Source organism: Pongo pygmaeus, chromosome 16 (assembly GCF_028885625.2).
Source record: "Pongo pygmaeus isolate AG05252 chromosome 16, NHGRI_mPonPyg2-v2.0_pri, whole genome shotgun sequence".
NCBI lineage: Eukaryota > Metazoa > Chordata > Mammalia > Primates > Hominidae > Pongo > Pongo pygmaeus.
The window spans coordinates 90,060,852-90,073,727 of record NC_072389.2 but is presented as its reverse complement, the minus strand read 5'-3'; the positions used below and the strand labels follow the sequence as shown (position 1 = coordinate 90,073,727).

Here is a 12,876-nt window from a genome sequence, read left to right as displayed (position 1 = left end):
AAAGAGCCAGTGGTTAATGAATATCTCCCTGAAGCAGTACTAGACAAAGATGAAAAACATATTTAATACACATTTAGGATAATTTATTTTTTAAACCTTTTAAAATAAATAGAGATGGGGTCTCGCTATGTTTCCCAGGCTGGGCAACTCCTCGGCTGAAGCCATCCTGCTGCCTCTGCTTAAGCGCTGAGCCACCCAGGCCAGCCTAAGATTAAATTTAAATGTCAGAACCTTAAGGATTCCTAAGAGACCAGGACATCTGGTGACATTCCTTACCTTAGAGGTTGACAAATGGACCCCTCCTTCCCCAGTGCATCCTTGAGTATACCAATCAGAAAGCCTCGGGGAAGAAAGCTCCAACATGAGTTGTGTCTGACGGTCTTTGACTTAGAATGTGGGGAGGGTAGACAAAATTCTGGACATCACTTCCAGAGTTTCTCTTGAGGACATCCACCCGTGGAAAAAGTAAAAGAGTAGCACACAGCCAGTCTCCACGGAACGGCACAAGTGAGAGATGGAGCCAGCTCCTTGTGCTGTGGCACATGCATGTGCCAGATAACCTGCCTCTTTCCTCTCCACTCAGCCTCAAGAAGTTCCTGGGTTTGTTCCCATTAGTATTTACTCCACAGAAAGATAATTCTTTGCAGATCTGGAGACTTCACCATGCAACCAAGCCTCCTCTAGACAGTTCACAAGTGTGTGAACTAAGGTCACTTCCTCTCTGCTCCCAAAATGAGGCCTCAGGCCCCACATATGCTCAAGGCACACTCACCTGCAGCTTGTCGGTGCAGCCTGGCCTCTCTCTCTATGCTGAAGGGGTCTTTGGGAGCTTCGAGGAGGTCCCAGGATGGCCACACAGAAGCTCCTGGCCATCTCTTTGAAGCACTGGTTGGGGAGGGAGTGACTGCAGCAAGAGCAGCTTGCTCTTGGTCCATCCGAGACCCTACCCCCATCTTTAAAGGGTCTCTGGGACCACCCCCTGTCAGAGACAGGAAGGGCAGAGGTGGAGAAATGCGAAGGCTTGACTAGGGGAGGAAAAAGGAAGACAGGGTTTTAAAGGATAGTTTTGTTATAAAGTAATAATCACACTATAGAAATTATTAAAAACATCCAATAGACATTTAGCATTTGATATATATTCTTTTAGACTTTCTTCCTGAGCAATTTATATTAGTTCTAGTTATACTATAATTTAAACAAATGCTCCTTCTCTCCTCATTCAACAATTTTTCCATATTGCCAGTCTTTATAACCATTTAAAATGCATTTATCATATTCTGTTTAAGGAACAAGGTACATCTCACTGACCCATACTCTTCCTGTTATATATATACTTTCCAAGTTTTCAGAACCATAAATAAAAATTAAGATGTAGCTTCTTCATATTTTGTGTTTTCTTTGGTCTGATTCCTAGAAAGTCGAATGCCAAAAATGCTATCTATGAGAGCTCTGCATTGTATCATAAATGTATCAGAACACCATAAGCTGTGTCAAAACTTTAAATTCTAATTTACATGTGTGAAATGATACATTATCAAAATAACTCGTTGACAGAATATTTTAAAATCCCCAAATATTAATCAGTCATGAGATAAATTTCCAAGACTGAGTCCAATCTAAGTAATATAGACAGAACTACCAGCACTGTATCTGACCCCATTTTACAGAAGAGGTAACTGCAGCCCAGAGAAGCAAAGAGACCTGCGTGTGACTGCCCTTTTAGAAATGCAGCCTTAACAGATAAAACCAATGGACAGTGAGAACACCATCGCCAACTTCCATATTCTAGGACAGGCTGACAGGCGATCACAACCAAAGTTGCCAGTCCTGGGTATGGGGAAGAGAAGAAGGTGGTAAAATAAGCCATTCTATTCACTGCACATTCAGCTCGGGAGATTTGGCAACAAAAATGCTTATAAGGCATCTGAAACTGTAGTCTTATTTTGGGGTAATTTCTCACTGCCAATCCCACCTGTATTTACTTCTACTGTCCCCTATCTATATTATCTGTACTACTCTATCTATAGTATCCCCTACCTATTCTAATTCATTTGCCAACTCCACTTAGCCTGAAGACCACACGCATCATACATGGCTGTAGATAAGGAACGTGAGATGCAAAAATTAACTGAGGCAATGTTTCATAGATTCATCATGGCGTGAATTGAAAGCTGACATGGGTCAGTGGAAAAAATACAGGAGCTACAGCCAGATCTGAATTAAAATCCTATCTCTGCTAATTACTACTTAAAAACTTTTTAAGTTATTAATTTTGAGATATCATACATCAAAGTACATAAATGACACCGTTTAAGGGCTAAAGAAAGCACCCCGTGTAGGTAAAGAAACAGAACACTGCCAGGGCCCTCACATTTACTTTTGAAATTAAGTGTTTTCCAGTACTCTTGGAGTAGCTAGTAAAATGAGAGTCCTGAGCTCAGGTCCTGCAATATATTGCTCAATGGGTCTTCAAAGTATCCTCTATCCTGTTAAGGATGAGAACTCTACAAATTTCCACAATGATCTCCACTCCTCCCCTCATCCCATCTCCCAGCCTGCATTCCAGGGGACAGGCATCCCATAGATATTGTACCCTCCTTCCCCTTGGAGACACACAGGCAACTCCACCCACAACTCCCCTTTCCCAAATGAGTTACATACAATCAAATCTGAGAGATGATCTGATCCAGAGCTGAAGCCACTGGTGTCTGAGTCAGAGGGGCTGCTAGATCGAGAGTCCAGGATGGGCCGGGTGTCCAGGCGTGATCCTCTAACTGAGGGTGCTGGAAACTTGTCCACCAAGTCAGACCCAAGGGGATCCAGAGGCAGGAAGCTCAAGGGGGGTTTTCCTAGGACATTTCCCAGTGGGTTATGGAGCATGCTCAGTACTAGGAAGACAAAAAAGGAAACCTCATGACCTCTTAGTTTTCTTTGCAGCCAACAGCCTCTTTCTTCTCCTACAGCCACCCAACAAGAGATACCAAAGGCAAGACAACTAAAAGCATGCCAGCAAAACACAATATAATGAACAGAAATATATCCAGCTCTGAGACCTGGCCACAAGGGCCCTGTTAGAGGAAGTTACAGGCTGACTGAAGACCAGAGTTCCTGGTGTTACAGTAGCAGCAAAACTGCTGGGTTCTGCTACCCAGGCTTAAAAGGTCAATGCCAGCACTTGGGAAATTGTCACTGGGGACCCTGGTCACAGCTGCTATTAATGCCTGGATACACCTACAGCACAGTTAGAAATCCCAAACCATACTTCATCTTTACTGCCTGACAATTTGTTTATTAGAAGAATTCCCACCTTTCTAATGCTATAATATAGAATTTCAGGCCACACCCCAGAAATCTGGTATAGCATAAGAATACCACCTCATGTGAGAGGTTCACTTATGCAAACTTCTAGCATATACAGATTCTCTTCAATGTACCCCTGAACTTGAAATGTTTAGGATGGAAGCAGAATGACATGGTTAAGCCCATTCTTTGACTTAAACTTGGGATGAAACCCTGTGTCTGACACCTCTTGTATACGTCTGTGAGCTCTGGGAAGCTCACTTAGCTTCTCTGACCCTCTATTTTCTCACTGGCATCTAGGGTGGAGTATCAACTATTTCATAACGTTGTTAGGACAGCTCAATCATTAGATACCAGACGGAAAGAGCTCAGCACAGTAGCACCCAGGACACAATAAATATTTAAATATGAAACAAAAAAAGAGCAATGTTTTCCACACTTGGCCTTGGGGAACCTAAGCAAAGCACACCCTCTATCTATGAGGATAAGGAATAAGAGGGCTTTGCCATGGAGCTATGGGTGTGCTAAATCTAGGAAAGAAGCCTTAATTTGAAGTTTTTTTTTTTTTCATCTGAAGAATGAGAACATTCACCTCAAAATGGCTGAGGTAAAACCAAAATAATATGTGTAAGTGCTCAATAACTGGCTGTGATTGGCCCCACTTCAGCCCTGACTAGCAATGAAATGAAACACAGGTCACGCAGAGCTGGTTTCCTCCCCGGCCTCTAAGTCAGTTTGAATGCTTGTCTGGAGCTGGAGTCCCAAGAAGCAGGAATAAGGCTCTCAAGACTGAAATCAAAATCAATGCATGCTTTCAGGGTACCAGACACACATGCCATTGATGGAACATATACACAAGATCCCAAACATCTGTTAATATGGGACCAGACCAGCCCACTCTCCTTTAGGTATATGACCTCCCCTTTTGGATAAGCCATGGTAGGTGTATCCTTAACATTTAACACAGGGGAAACTGTAGATATATCTATTTATCTAGTTATTGTTTTGTAGTAAAAATAGCTTTAATTTTTAAAGAGACTGTCATAACACTGTTTTCCAAGTAGATGGAACTATACCATTTTACATTCCCACCAGCAGTGATGAAAGTTTCAGTCCCTCTACAACCTGGCCAACACCTGGTTTGGTCAATCTTTTTATATCTAGCCAGTCTAATATGTATGTATGTATGTTGTGGGATGTGGGTGGGGTGGAGCCACATCACATCCAGCAAGGAGTTAGTTTAGCATTTTGTTTTCCAAGGAAACATTCCTAACTTTGAAAGTGCCTTTTGAAGCAGTTTTCAAAGCTCTAACATTTAACTGTATGCTATAACTGTCTCAAAATGCTTGGATTGATAACCATCAGAAATAATCCTTGACAAACTTCTCAAATAATCCTTTGGTTGGGTGTGGTGGCTCACGCCTGTAATCCCAGCACTTTGGGAGGTTGAGGCAGGTAGATCACCTGAGGTCAGGAGTTTGAAACCAGCCTGCCTAACATGGTGAAACCCCGTCTCTACTGAAAATACAAAAATCAGCCAGGCGTGGAAGTGCACACCTGTAATCCCAGCTACTCGGGAAGCTGAGGCACAAGAATTGCTTGAACCCAGGAGGCAGAGGTTGCAGTGAGCCGAGATTGCGCCACTACACTCCAGCCTGGGCAATAGAGCAAGACTCTGAAAAAAAAAAAGTTCCTTGACAAACTCCTGTCTGAAAGAAATCCAAAATCAAAGCCTGTAGAGTCCATGCCCTGAGAAGGCAGAATATGTGAAGATTTTATTCAAGGTTCCACCCTAATGCTGCAAAGCCTGGCAAAGAGGCACTGTGAAAAATCAACAGATCACATGCATTGGTCTTAAAAGTGGTACCAATGCCCTGGAGGGCCTCATCTTTTTCCACATTTCACAAAAACAAGTTAGGGTGATGAACAGTGAGGTAACAATTCAAATCACAAAGAACCCTGACAACTAGGTTAAATAGTTTTTATTTTATCTTATTGTCATTTTTTTTTTTTTTTTGAGACAGGGTCTAGTTCTGTTGCCCAGGCTGGAATGCAGTGGCTCACTTCAACCTCAATGTTCCTGGGCTCAAGCAATCTTCCCACCTCAGCCTCTAGAACACCTGGGACTACAGGCATGTGATATCTACCACATCTGGCTGACTTAAAAAAAATTTTTAGTAGAGGTAGCGTCTCACTATGTTGCCCAGGCTCGTCTCGAACTCCTAAGCTCAAGCAATCCTCTTACCTCAGCCTCACAAAGTCCTAGGATTACAGGCATGAGCCACTGCACCCAGCTTGATTTTATCTTAAGGGTAACTGAGAGACACGGCAAAGGGAATCTGCAGAGCTGTTGTGTGGATAGCAAAGAAGGCTGACCAGGGAAACTAAGGAAAAGTACCAGTAGGAACCAGTGCCCAGCAAAGAGGAAAACTAAGTTGGACTTAAAGGATTTTCTCCAGCAGAGCTCAGATACCTGGATGGACACTGGAGCCATACAGAGCTATGTTTTTGTTCCCCCAAGGGGGTATGAAGGAATAAATGCGACAACAGAATTGATAACAGCAACAAAGGAAACGAAGAATGGGTCGTGCATTATAGGCTAAAGACAGAACAAAGTCAATAGATTAGGAGCAAATAAATGGAAAACCAGTGATTTCAATAGGCTGATAGCTATAAGAGGAATGAGGGTGGCAGACAAGATAAACACGAAGAGGTGGGACATTGAAGATTAAGAGCTCTGAGGATGGCAAGGTCCAGAGTATGGAACTAGAGGTGGCTGACTTAGAATGTGAGAAGTTTGAAATATTAGATAAGTCATTCATGTGGACACTAAAGGGACCGATGGTGATAACTGGGCATGGAGTTAAAACAATGAGATTTTCAGAGACCTGGGGCAATGAGTAGGCTCTACTTGGCAAAGCAGCATCTTAAAGGAAAAGTCTTCAGCTAAAGCAGAAGATGGGGGGAGCATTCACCAGTAAAAAGAAGAAAGCCAGTTTGTTAACCCTGGAAAAGGGGAGTTTCAAGTGGCACAGCAGAGAGCTCTGAGAGTTGTCAAGGAAGAAACAGCATAAAGCAGAATGCCAGAAAAAATACCCAAGAGGGGATGCTGCCCCAAAGGCTTGTGTCTGAAAACACCAAAGATGGCAAGTATGGGCTCTGGTAACTGTCCTCACCCAAGGTTTTTTTTAAAAGGTATTTTGGAAAGAGTCAAAAAAGCAACATGGTAAGCACTATAGACCCCTTTTCTCATTCACATCAATTTGTATTCACTATTGTGTTGGTACACCTGTTTCACCAGCCACAAACCCATCTACCTCCGCTAACTTGAAAGTTCTCTACTGTGCCTACAAAGGTATCTTGAGACTTTGCCAAATTCCTGTACAAAGCTAGGAATTACCTCTGTAGTGATCCTCTAATCTGGCAATAAACCTGTCTAAGTAGAAAATGGCATGAAAACCCACGTTGGTCACTAACGAACTCTACTTCCTTAAGTGCTCACAGTTCATGGTCATTCATCTGTTCCGCAATCTGGACCAGGTTCAGTTAAGCTTCTAACCACTTACTGAACATCTAGCACATGCCAAACACTGTGTTAGAAGCACTTTAGGTAAACAGTCTTCACCAAATCCTAAGAAGTGGCTATTACTACTGCATCTTAACAAAAGGAAACCAAGACTTGGGGCAGTCAGTTTGTAAAAGTAACAGCTAATGAGTGACAGAGACTGGATTCTTTCCCACTCCAAGTACCATTCACTAGCTACTTTTTTTTTTTTTTTTTTTTTAATCTTTAGGACTTCACATCTGTTTGTCTTCACATTCCTCAGCACTTTTTCTTTGTCTGAATCCTGTAAGACCATCAACTACAGACTACTGATCTTCCCTACCAGAAGTCCCTGCTTTAGGACCTAGAGTATTCGGGTCTTAAATCTTATCTAGGGCCTTGCCACTACAGGAACTCATTAAAAATGCATTTTGGGTCCCACCCCAGACCTGAATCAGAATCTGTGTTTTTAAAAGATCCCCAGGAGATGTGTATACACATTAAGTTTTAGAAGCACTGATCCATACAAACCCGAGGCTTGCTACTTCAAATTCTTAATCAATTGCCTTATCATATCCAAACATCTTTCATATATAATTATTTCCTCTGACTTAAAGACTGGAGGTTATGGCCAAGTGCAGTGGTTCACACCTGTAATACCAGCACCTCGGGGGACTGAGGCAGGAGGACTGCTTGAGGCCAGGAGTTCAAGACCACCCTGGACAACATAGCAAGGCCTGTCTCTAAAAAAAAAAATAAATCAGCCAGGCATTATGGCATGCACTGATAGTCCCAGTTACTCAGGAGGCTGAGGCAGGAGGATCACTTGAGCCAAGGAGGTTGAGGCTGCAGTGAGCCATGATCATGCCACTGCACTCCAGACTGGGCAACAGGGCAAAATCCTGCCTCAAAAAAAAAAAGACTGGAGGTTATAATTTAAATACAGTTCTCACACTAAAATGGTAAATACTTAAGAGAAAAAAAAAGGCATCAGATAAAGAAATCAACATGGCTATACAGGACATTTACTTAACAGTTCCTTCTCTCTGAAAACACTGGGTGGAAGTGGAGGACAACACAGAGAGGCAAGACAGACATAGTAACCATGAACAAATAAGAATATAAAAAAAGAGTGGTAAGGATTATCATAGTTTCAGGAAAAGTGATGGCTAGAACAAGCTGATCACTGTGAAAAACATTCAAGACAACCCAAGGGACTTTGTAAGCTCATACTGAGCAAAACCAAAAGGAGCAAGGGCCTACTCAGAGCAGAAAGAGAAAAATGTTATTAAGGATTTAAGGACATTACTGGGTCACTTGACAAAACTGGAATATGAATGACAGTTTAATCAAAGTAGTGTTATCAACTTTAAATTGACTAAAGTTAACTGTTTTGTTACATATGAATATATGTAAGATCATCTCTATTCTTTTTTTTTTTTTTTTTTTTTTGAGCAAGGGTCTCCCTCTGTAACCCAGGCTAGAGCTCAGGTGCACAATTACAGCTCACTGCAGTCTCAACCTCCCACCTCAGCCTCCAAAGTAGCTAGCGGCATGCCACCACGTCTGACTAACTTTTTTTTTTTTTTTTTTGTAGAGGCAGGATCTCACTATGTTGCCCGGGCTGGTCTTGAACTCCTGGGCTCAAGCAATCCTCCTGCCTCAGCCTCCCAAAGTGCTCAGATCACAGGTGTGAGCCTCCGTGCCTGGGCCAATTATCTCTCCTCTTCATGACTCAGAAAACAATTATGTCTTGATATATGGAGAGAGAATGTGCAAATGATAAAGCAAATGGGGTGAAATGAACACGAACAATAGGAGGTTCTGAATAAAAAGGATTACAAATACTCTGTATAATTTTATTTGTATAACTTCTATAAACTTCAAATTATTTCCATTTTTTTTAACGACGGGAAGGAAAACAAGTCAATTCCCATTTGGCTTTCTTTGACTCTTTCAAGGTAACTTATCTAATCAGCAAAGGGAAATCAAGCACAAGTAATAGGAACTAGGATCCCAGAGGATCAGATAGTAATTGAGTACTTTTGGAGTCTCTATTAGAAGAAATAATCTTCTTTTAAACATGCTTTTTAAAGTCTCAAAAAAATCTGCATAGATATTTGCAGGCCCACATGTGTAAAAAGTTGTGCCTTCTCAACCAAGCATACCAAGACCCATCTTTACCACCCTACTCCAATAGCAATTAGCTCAACATCTGGCAAAAAGCAGGTGAACAATGACTGCTGAATTCTACTGAAAGACAGAGTACGTATTCCATGGAGCCAGTATGCTGAGGCCCTACCCTTTTCTATCAACGATATTCAATTTAAGGACACAATGGTTTTTTTTGTTTTTTTTGTTTGGTTTTTTTGGTTTTTTTTGAGACGGAGTCTCGCTCTGTTGCCCAGGCTGGAGTGCGGTGGTGTGATCTCAGCTCACTGCAAGCTCTGCCTCCCAGGTTCACGCCATTCTCCTGCCTCAGCCTCCCGAGTAGCTGGGACTACAGGCACCCGCCACCACACCCGGCTAATTTTTTGTGTGTGTTTTTAGCAGAGACGGGGTTTCACCGTGTTAGCCAGGATGGTCTCGATCTCCTGACCTTGTGATCCGTCCGCCTCAGCCTCCCAAAGGGCTGGGATTACAGGCGTGAGCCACTGCACCCGGCCTAAGGACACAGTGTTGACTTACAGTGTAATACAGATTTAGGGGAATAAACCTTAACTCATCCCTACCCAGGCCATCGCCAAAACAGAGGTTTAAAAACCAGTGACGCACCACATCACATCTGCGACAATACTTCTTCCCTGAGTCTCAATTTCTTCAAAGAGAAAAAGGTTGAAGAAAGCTTCTCTGCTCGAGGGGGGGCAGGGTGGAAATCACTCTGTCCTAATCAACCCTCCCCAGACTCTACTGGGATCTTCAGGGCCACTGCAATACACTCCTACATTCAAGTACAGGAGCAAGGAAGAGTGTCTCACTGAATTATATACCAACCACATAGAAAAACAGGGAAAGGACTTGGATTGATGGCTCAGAAAACGGAAATGCCATCCTAGAGAATAGGATCAGGGTGCCCCAGAATTAACACGTGGGATGTCAGCATCTCCATGCATCAGTTTCCTGCAAATATTAAATCAGAAGGGATATACTGTAAATTTGACTAGAAGATACCAAGAAGACAAGAGGCCTAGAACTTGCCAGCTGGTTTGATATTTCCTTCAACCCACAGAACAAGTGAATTTTGTGGAAACTGCCACCCATGGTCAGATGCCCTAGAGTGACGTGACTGTACCTCTATAGGGTCTGGCCAGGCAGTTCTCTGAGTGTCTACAGATCAAAGGAAGGAAAGCAGCAAAGACAATGGAAAGAAAGCAGCAAAGCAGCAAAGACAAAGGGAAGTGGAGGAACCTCATTTCAAGAAAGAAAACCTGTCTTGCTCCCAGCTCATGAGACCATACCTGCCCTATGTAAGGTTGCTGAGTATGCAGCACCGATTTCCACCAGCTGGGAATCAGAAATAAAGGAGCAAAATAGCTAGCGTTAGACTGTTCCCATTTATATTCAAAGCCATGAGCATACCTAACTGGAAAGGCATTCTCTTTAAGCCACATAAACTAAAATCCAGTGGAAATGACAGGTCCCTTATAATGCAGGCCAGTGTCTCACCTCAAAGTCCACTCGCCATCATGGGGCACACAACTTCATAATTCCAAATGTCAAGTATTAACCTAGATGGATTAGAGGAGGGGGAGGGGTTGTGAGAAGTCCTAGAGTCAATCTCCAATAATGGCCAAGGCCCTGACCTCTTTGCTCTGTTCTCTCCTGGCCTCCAGAACACAAGGGATCATGGAAAGTCTGAGGTTTACCAAGTGCCTCCAGCTCTGGTGTCCAAGTGTCCAGCAAATTCCTATCTTCTAAAAATGGGTAAGACATTGTGCTCTTCCTAGAACACACGTACCCATCCCCATTCACATGCTGGCAGGAATTCAGCTACAGACATCTCTCAGGGAAGTCATGGGGAGGAGAGGACCTGGCAGAGGGTTCCAGTTCATTAATGCTACCTCAGAGGGTATAAAAGGCCAAATCAGCAGTAATATTTTTAGACTGATTGTTAATTTTCTCTACTTTCACCCTTCTATGCCAACTCCTGTCGGTTTTACAGCTGAGTCACTGTTCAAATTTTCGGAAGCCTTCCCCAAGAGTGCAAAGGCACCTGGAGTGTGATGGCAGCATTAGCAATGGCAACAAGAGCCTGGCACTGAATGCCTGCATTATAAGACCATCTGAGCTTAAGCTTAGCTGAAGGAGAGACTAGCCCCAAGACATGATGGTCAGATGCTTGTTATCTAATGGGAATAGTCTAATGGGGAAAAAAATCTAATGGGGAAAATCCAGACCAAGAGCCATTATTTCTAGCCTGTGATATAAGGCCATATACCTGGAACCCTTCTTCCCTATCACCATCCTTGGTTCTAGGTTGCTTACTCAGGATCTCTCTGAAGGAATAGGAAGAGGGGAGAGTAACATTCATTCCATGTATGAAAACAGACCACTCTGCCTGTGACCCCAAATCTGCAACTCTATACCATATCTCTACTGTGGCAGTAATCAGAGTGTGGACTTCCCCCCGACTGTGGATCCCACAAGTTCAAGTTAGTGACAAACACAGCCCTTCTCCCCAGTATAACTCCCAGTCTTGATCATCAGGCAAGTTTCATTACCTGTAGAAAAGACATATTCATGTCCCTTGTAAGGTCAGCACACATCCTGCCTCTGTCACTAACCACCTCAACTTCTTTCTCACCTAGGAGGCCTCCCCTGGCCACACTGCTTCCCAGGTTCTCCCTCCTCTCTGCACTGAAAGCTTTCCCAAATAGACTACTTGACTCCACAATAGAGCTCATGCTCCACTGTATGATGAAAACTTTGTATAAGTACATCACCGTCCCCTAGAAGCTACAGGGCCCAAGATACTGATCTTTGAAGACTGTCCATCCAGCTAAATCAACACAAGCAGGAGGCAGAAGAATGGGAGAGACCTTGTCTGAATTCTGCAGTTAAAAAACACCCAGGATAAACACAGTGGCTCAGCACTCATCATTCATTCAAAAAATATGTATTAGACAGCCATTAGCCAAGCACTGTTCTACTGCTGGGAATACAGTAGTGGAGAACTGAGAGTTGAGAAAGATTTACAAGAGACCTTGGTTGGGCCGAGGAAGTCCATATTCCACATAAGAGAGACCTAATCCCGTTCTGAATGTCGCCTCAGAATGGTTGTTTGGAAGAAGCTTCAGAAGAAAATTGCTTAAGACTCCCCACTCATCTTAGGCTGATCTAGCCTGCAGATCAATGGGGAGCCTGCAAGTGACACAGCACAGGGAACATTCCATTCACTGATTAGCAGTTAGGGCAGAAAACCAGAGTGTGGGCCAGGCACGGTGGCTCACATCTGTAATCCCAGCATTTTGGGAGTCCGAGGCGGGTGAATCACAAGGTCAGGAGTTCAAGACCCGCCTGGCCAAGATGGTGAAAACCCGTCTCTACTTAAAAAAAAAAAAAAAAAAAATTAGCTCGGTGTAATGGTGGGCACCTCTAATCCCAGCTACTCAGGAGGCTGAGGCAGAGGATTGCTTGAACCCGGGAGGCAGAGGTTGCAGTGAGCCAAGATCACGCCACTGTACTCCAGCTTGGTTGACAGAGTGAGACTCCATCTAAAAAAAAAAAAAGAAAAAAGAAAAAAGAAAAGAAAAGAAAACCAGAGTGTGAACAGGTTAGTCCTCAAGGGACTTCTAAAGGGGAGTGGGAAAAAACAGACATGCCCCTCTGGCATCCTTAGACTGCACATCTGGTCTGCCCACTGGGCTTCTGTACGAGGCATCATTAAGAGAGTCCTTGTTTCCAGGTCCCCCAAAGTAGTCTCAGTCACCTCACTCTTCTGCTGCATAATGCTGCACACAAAAGAGTCGCAAGGGGGAAGGCAGGAAGACAAATCCAGCGGGTGGTACAGCTGATGAGCTGAGACTCAGGGA

At 43.4% G+C, this 12,876-nt stretch overlaps 1 protein-coding gene across 12 annotated transcripts in view; it reads right to left on the bottom strand.

Moving 5' to 3' along the window:
• CPEB1 (cytoplasmic polyadenylation element binding protein 1) overlaps nt 1-12,876 on the bottom strand; it is a 103,987-nt gene that overhangs the window by 11,900 nt on the left and 79,211 nt on the right. For all 12 annotated transcript variants that reach the window (XM_054450964.1, XM_054450967.1, XM_054450966.1 and 9 more), the window contains 2 exons: nt 2,662-2,888; nt 773-1,025 (listed from right to left, as the gene is read on the bottom strand). In XM_054450964.1, the coding sequence (XP_054306939.1) occupies nt 773-1,025; nt 2,662-2,888 (480 nt within the window). The remainder of the gene's footprint in view (nt 1-772; nt 1,026-2,661; nt 2,889-12,876) is intronic.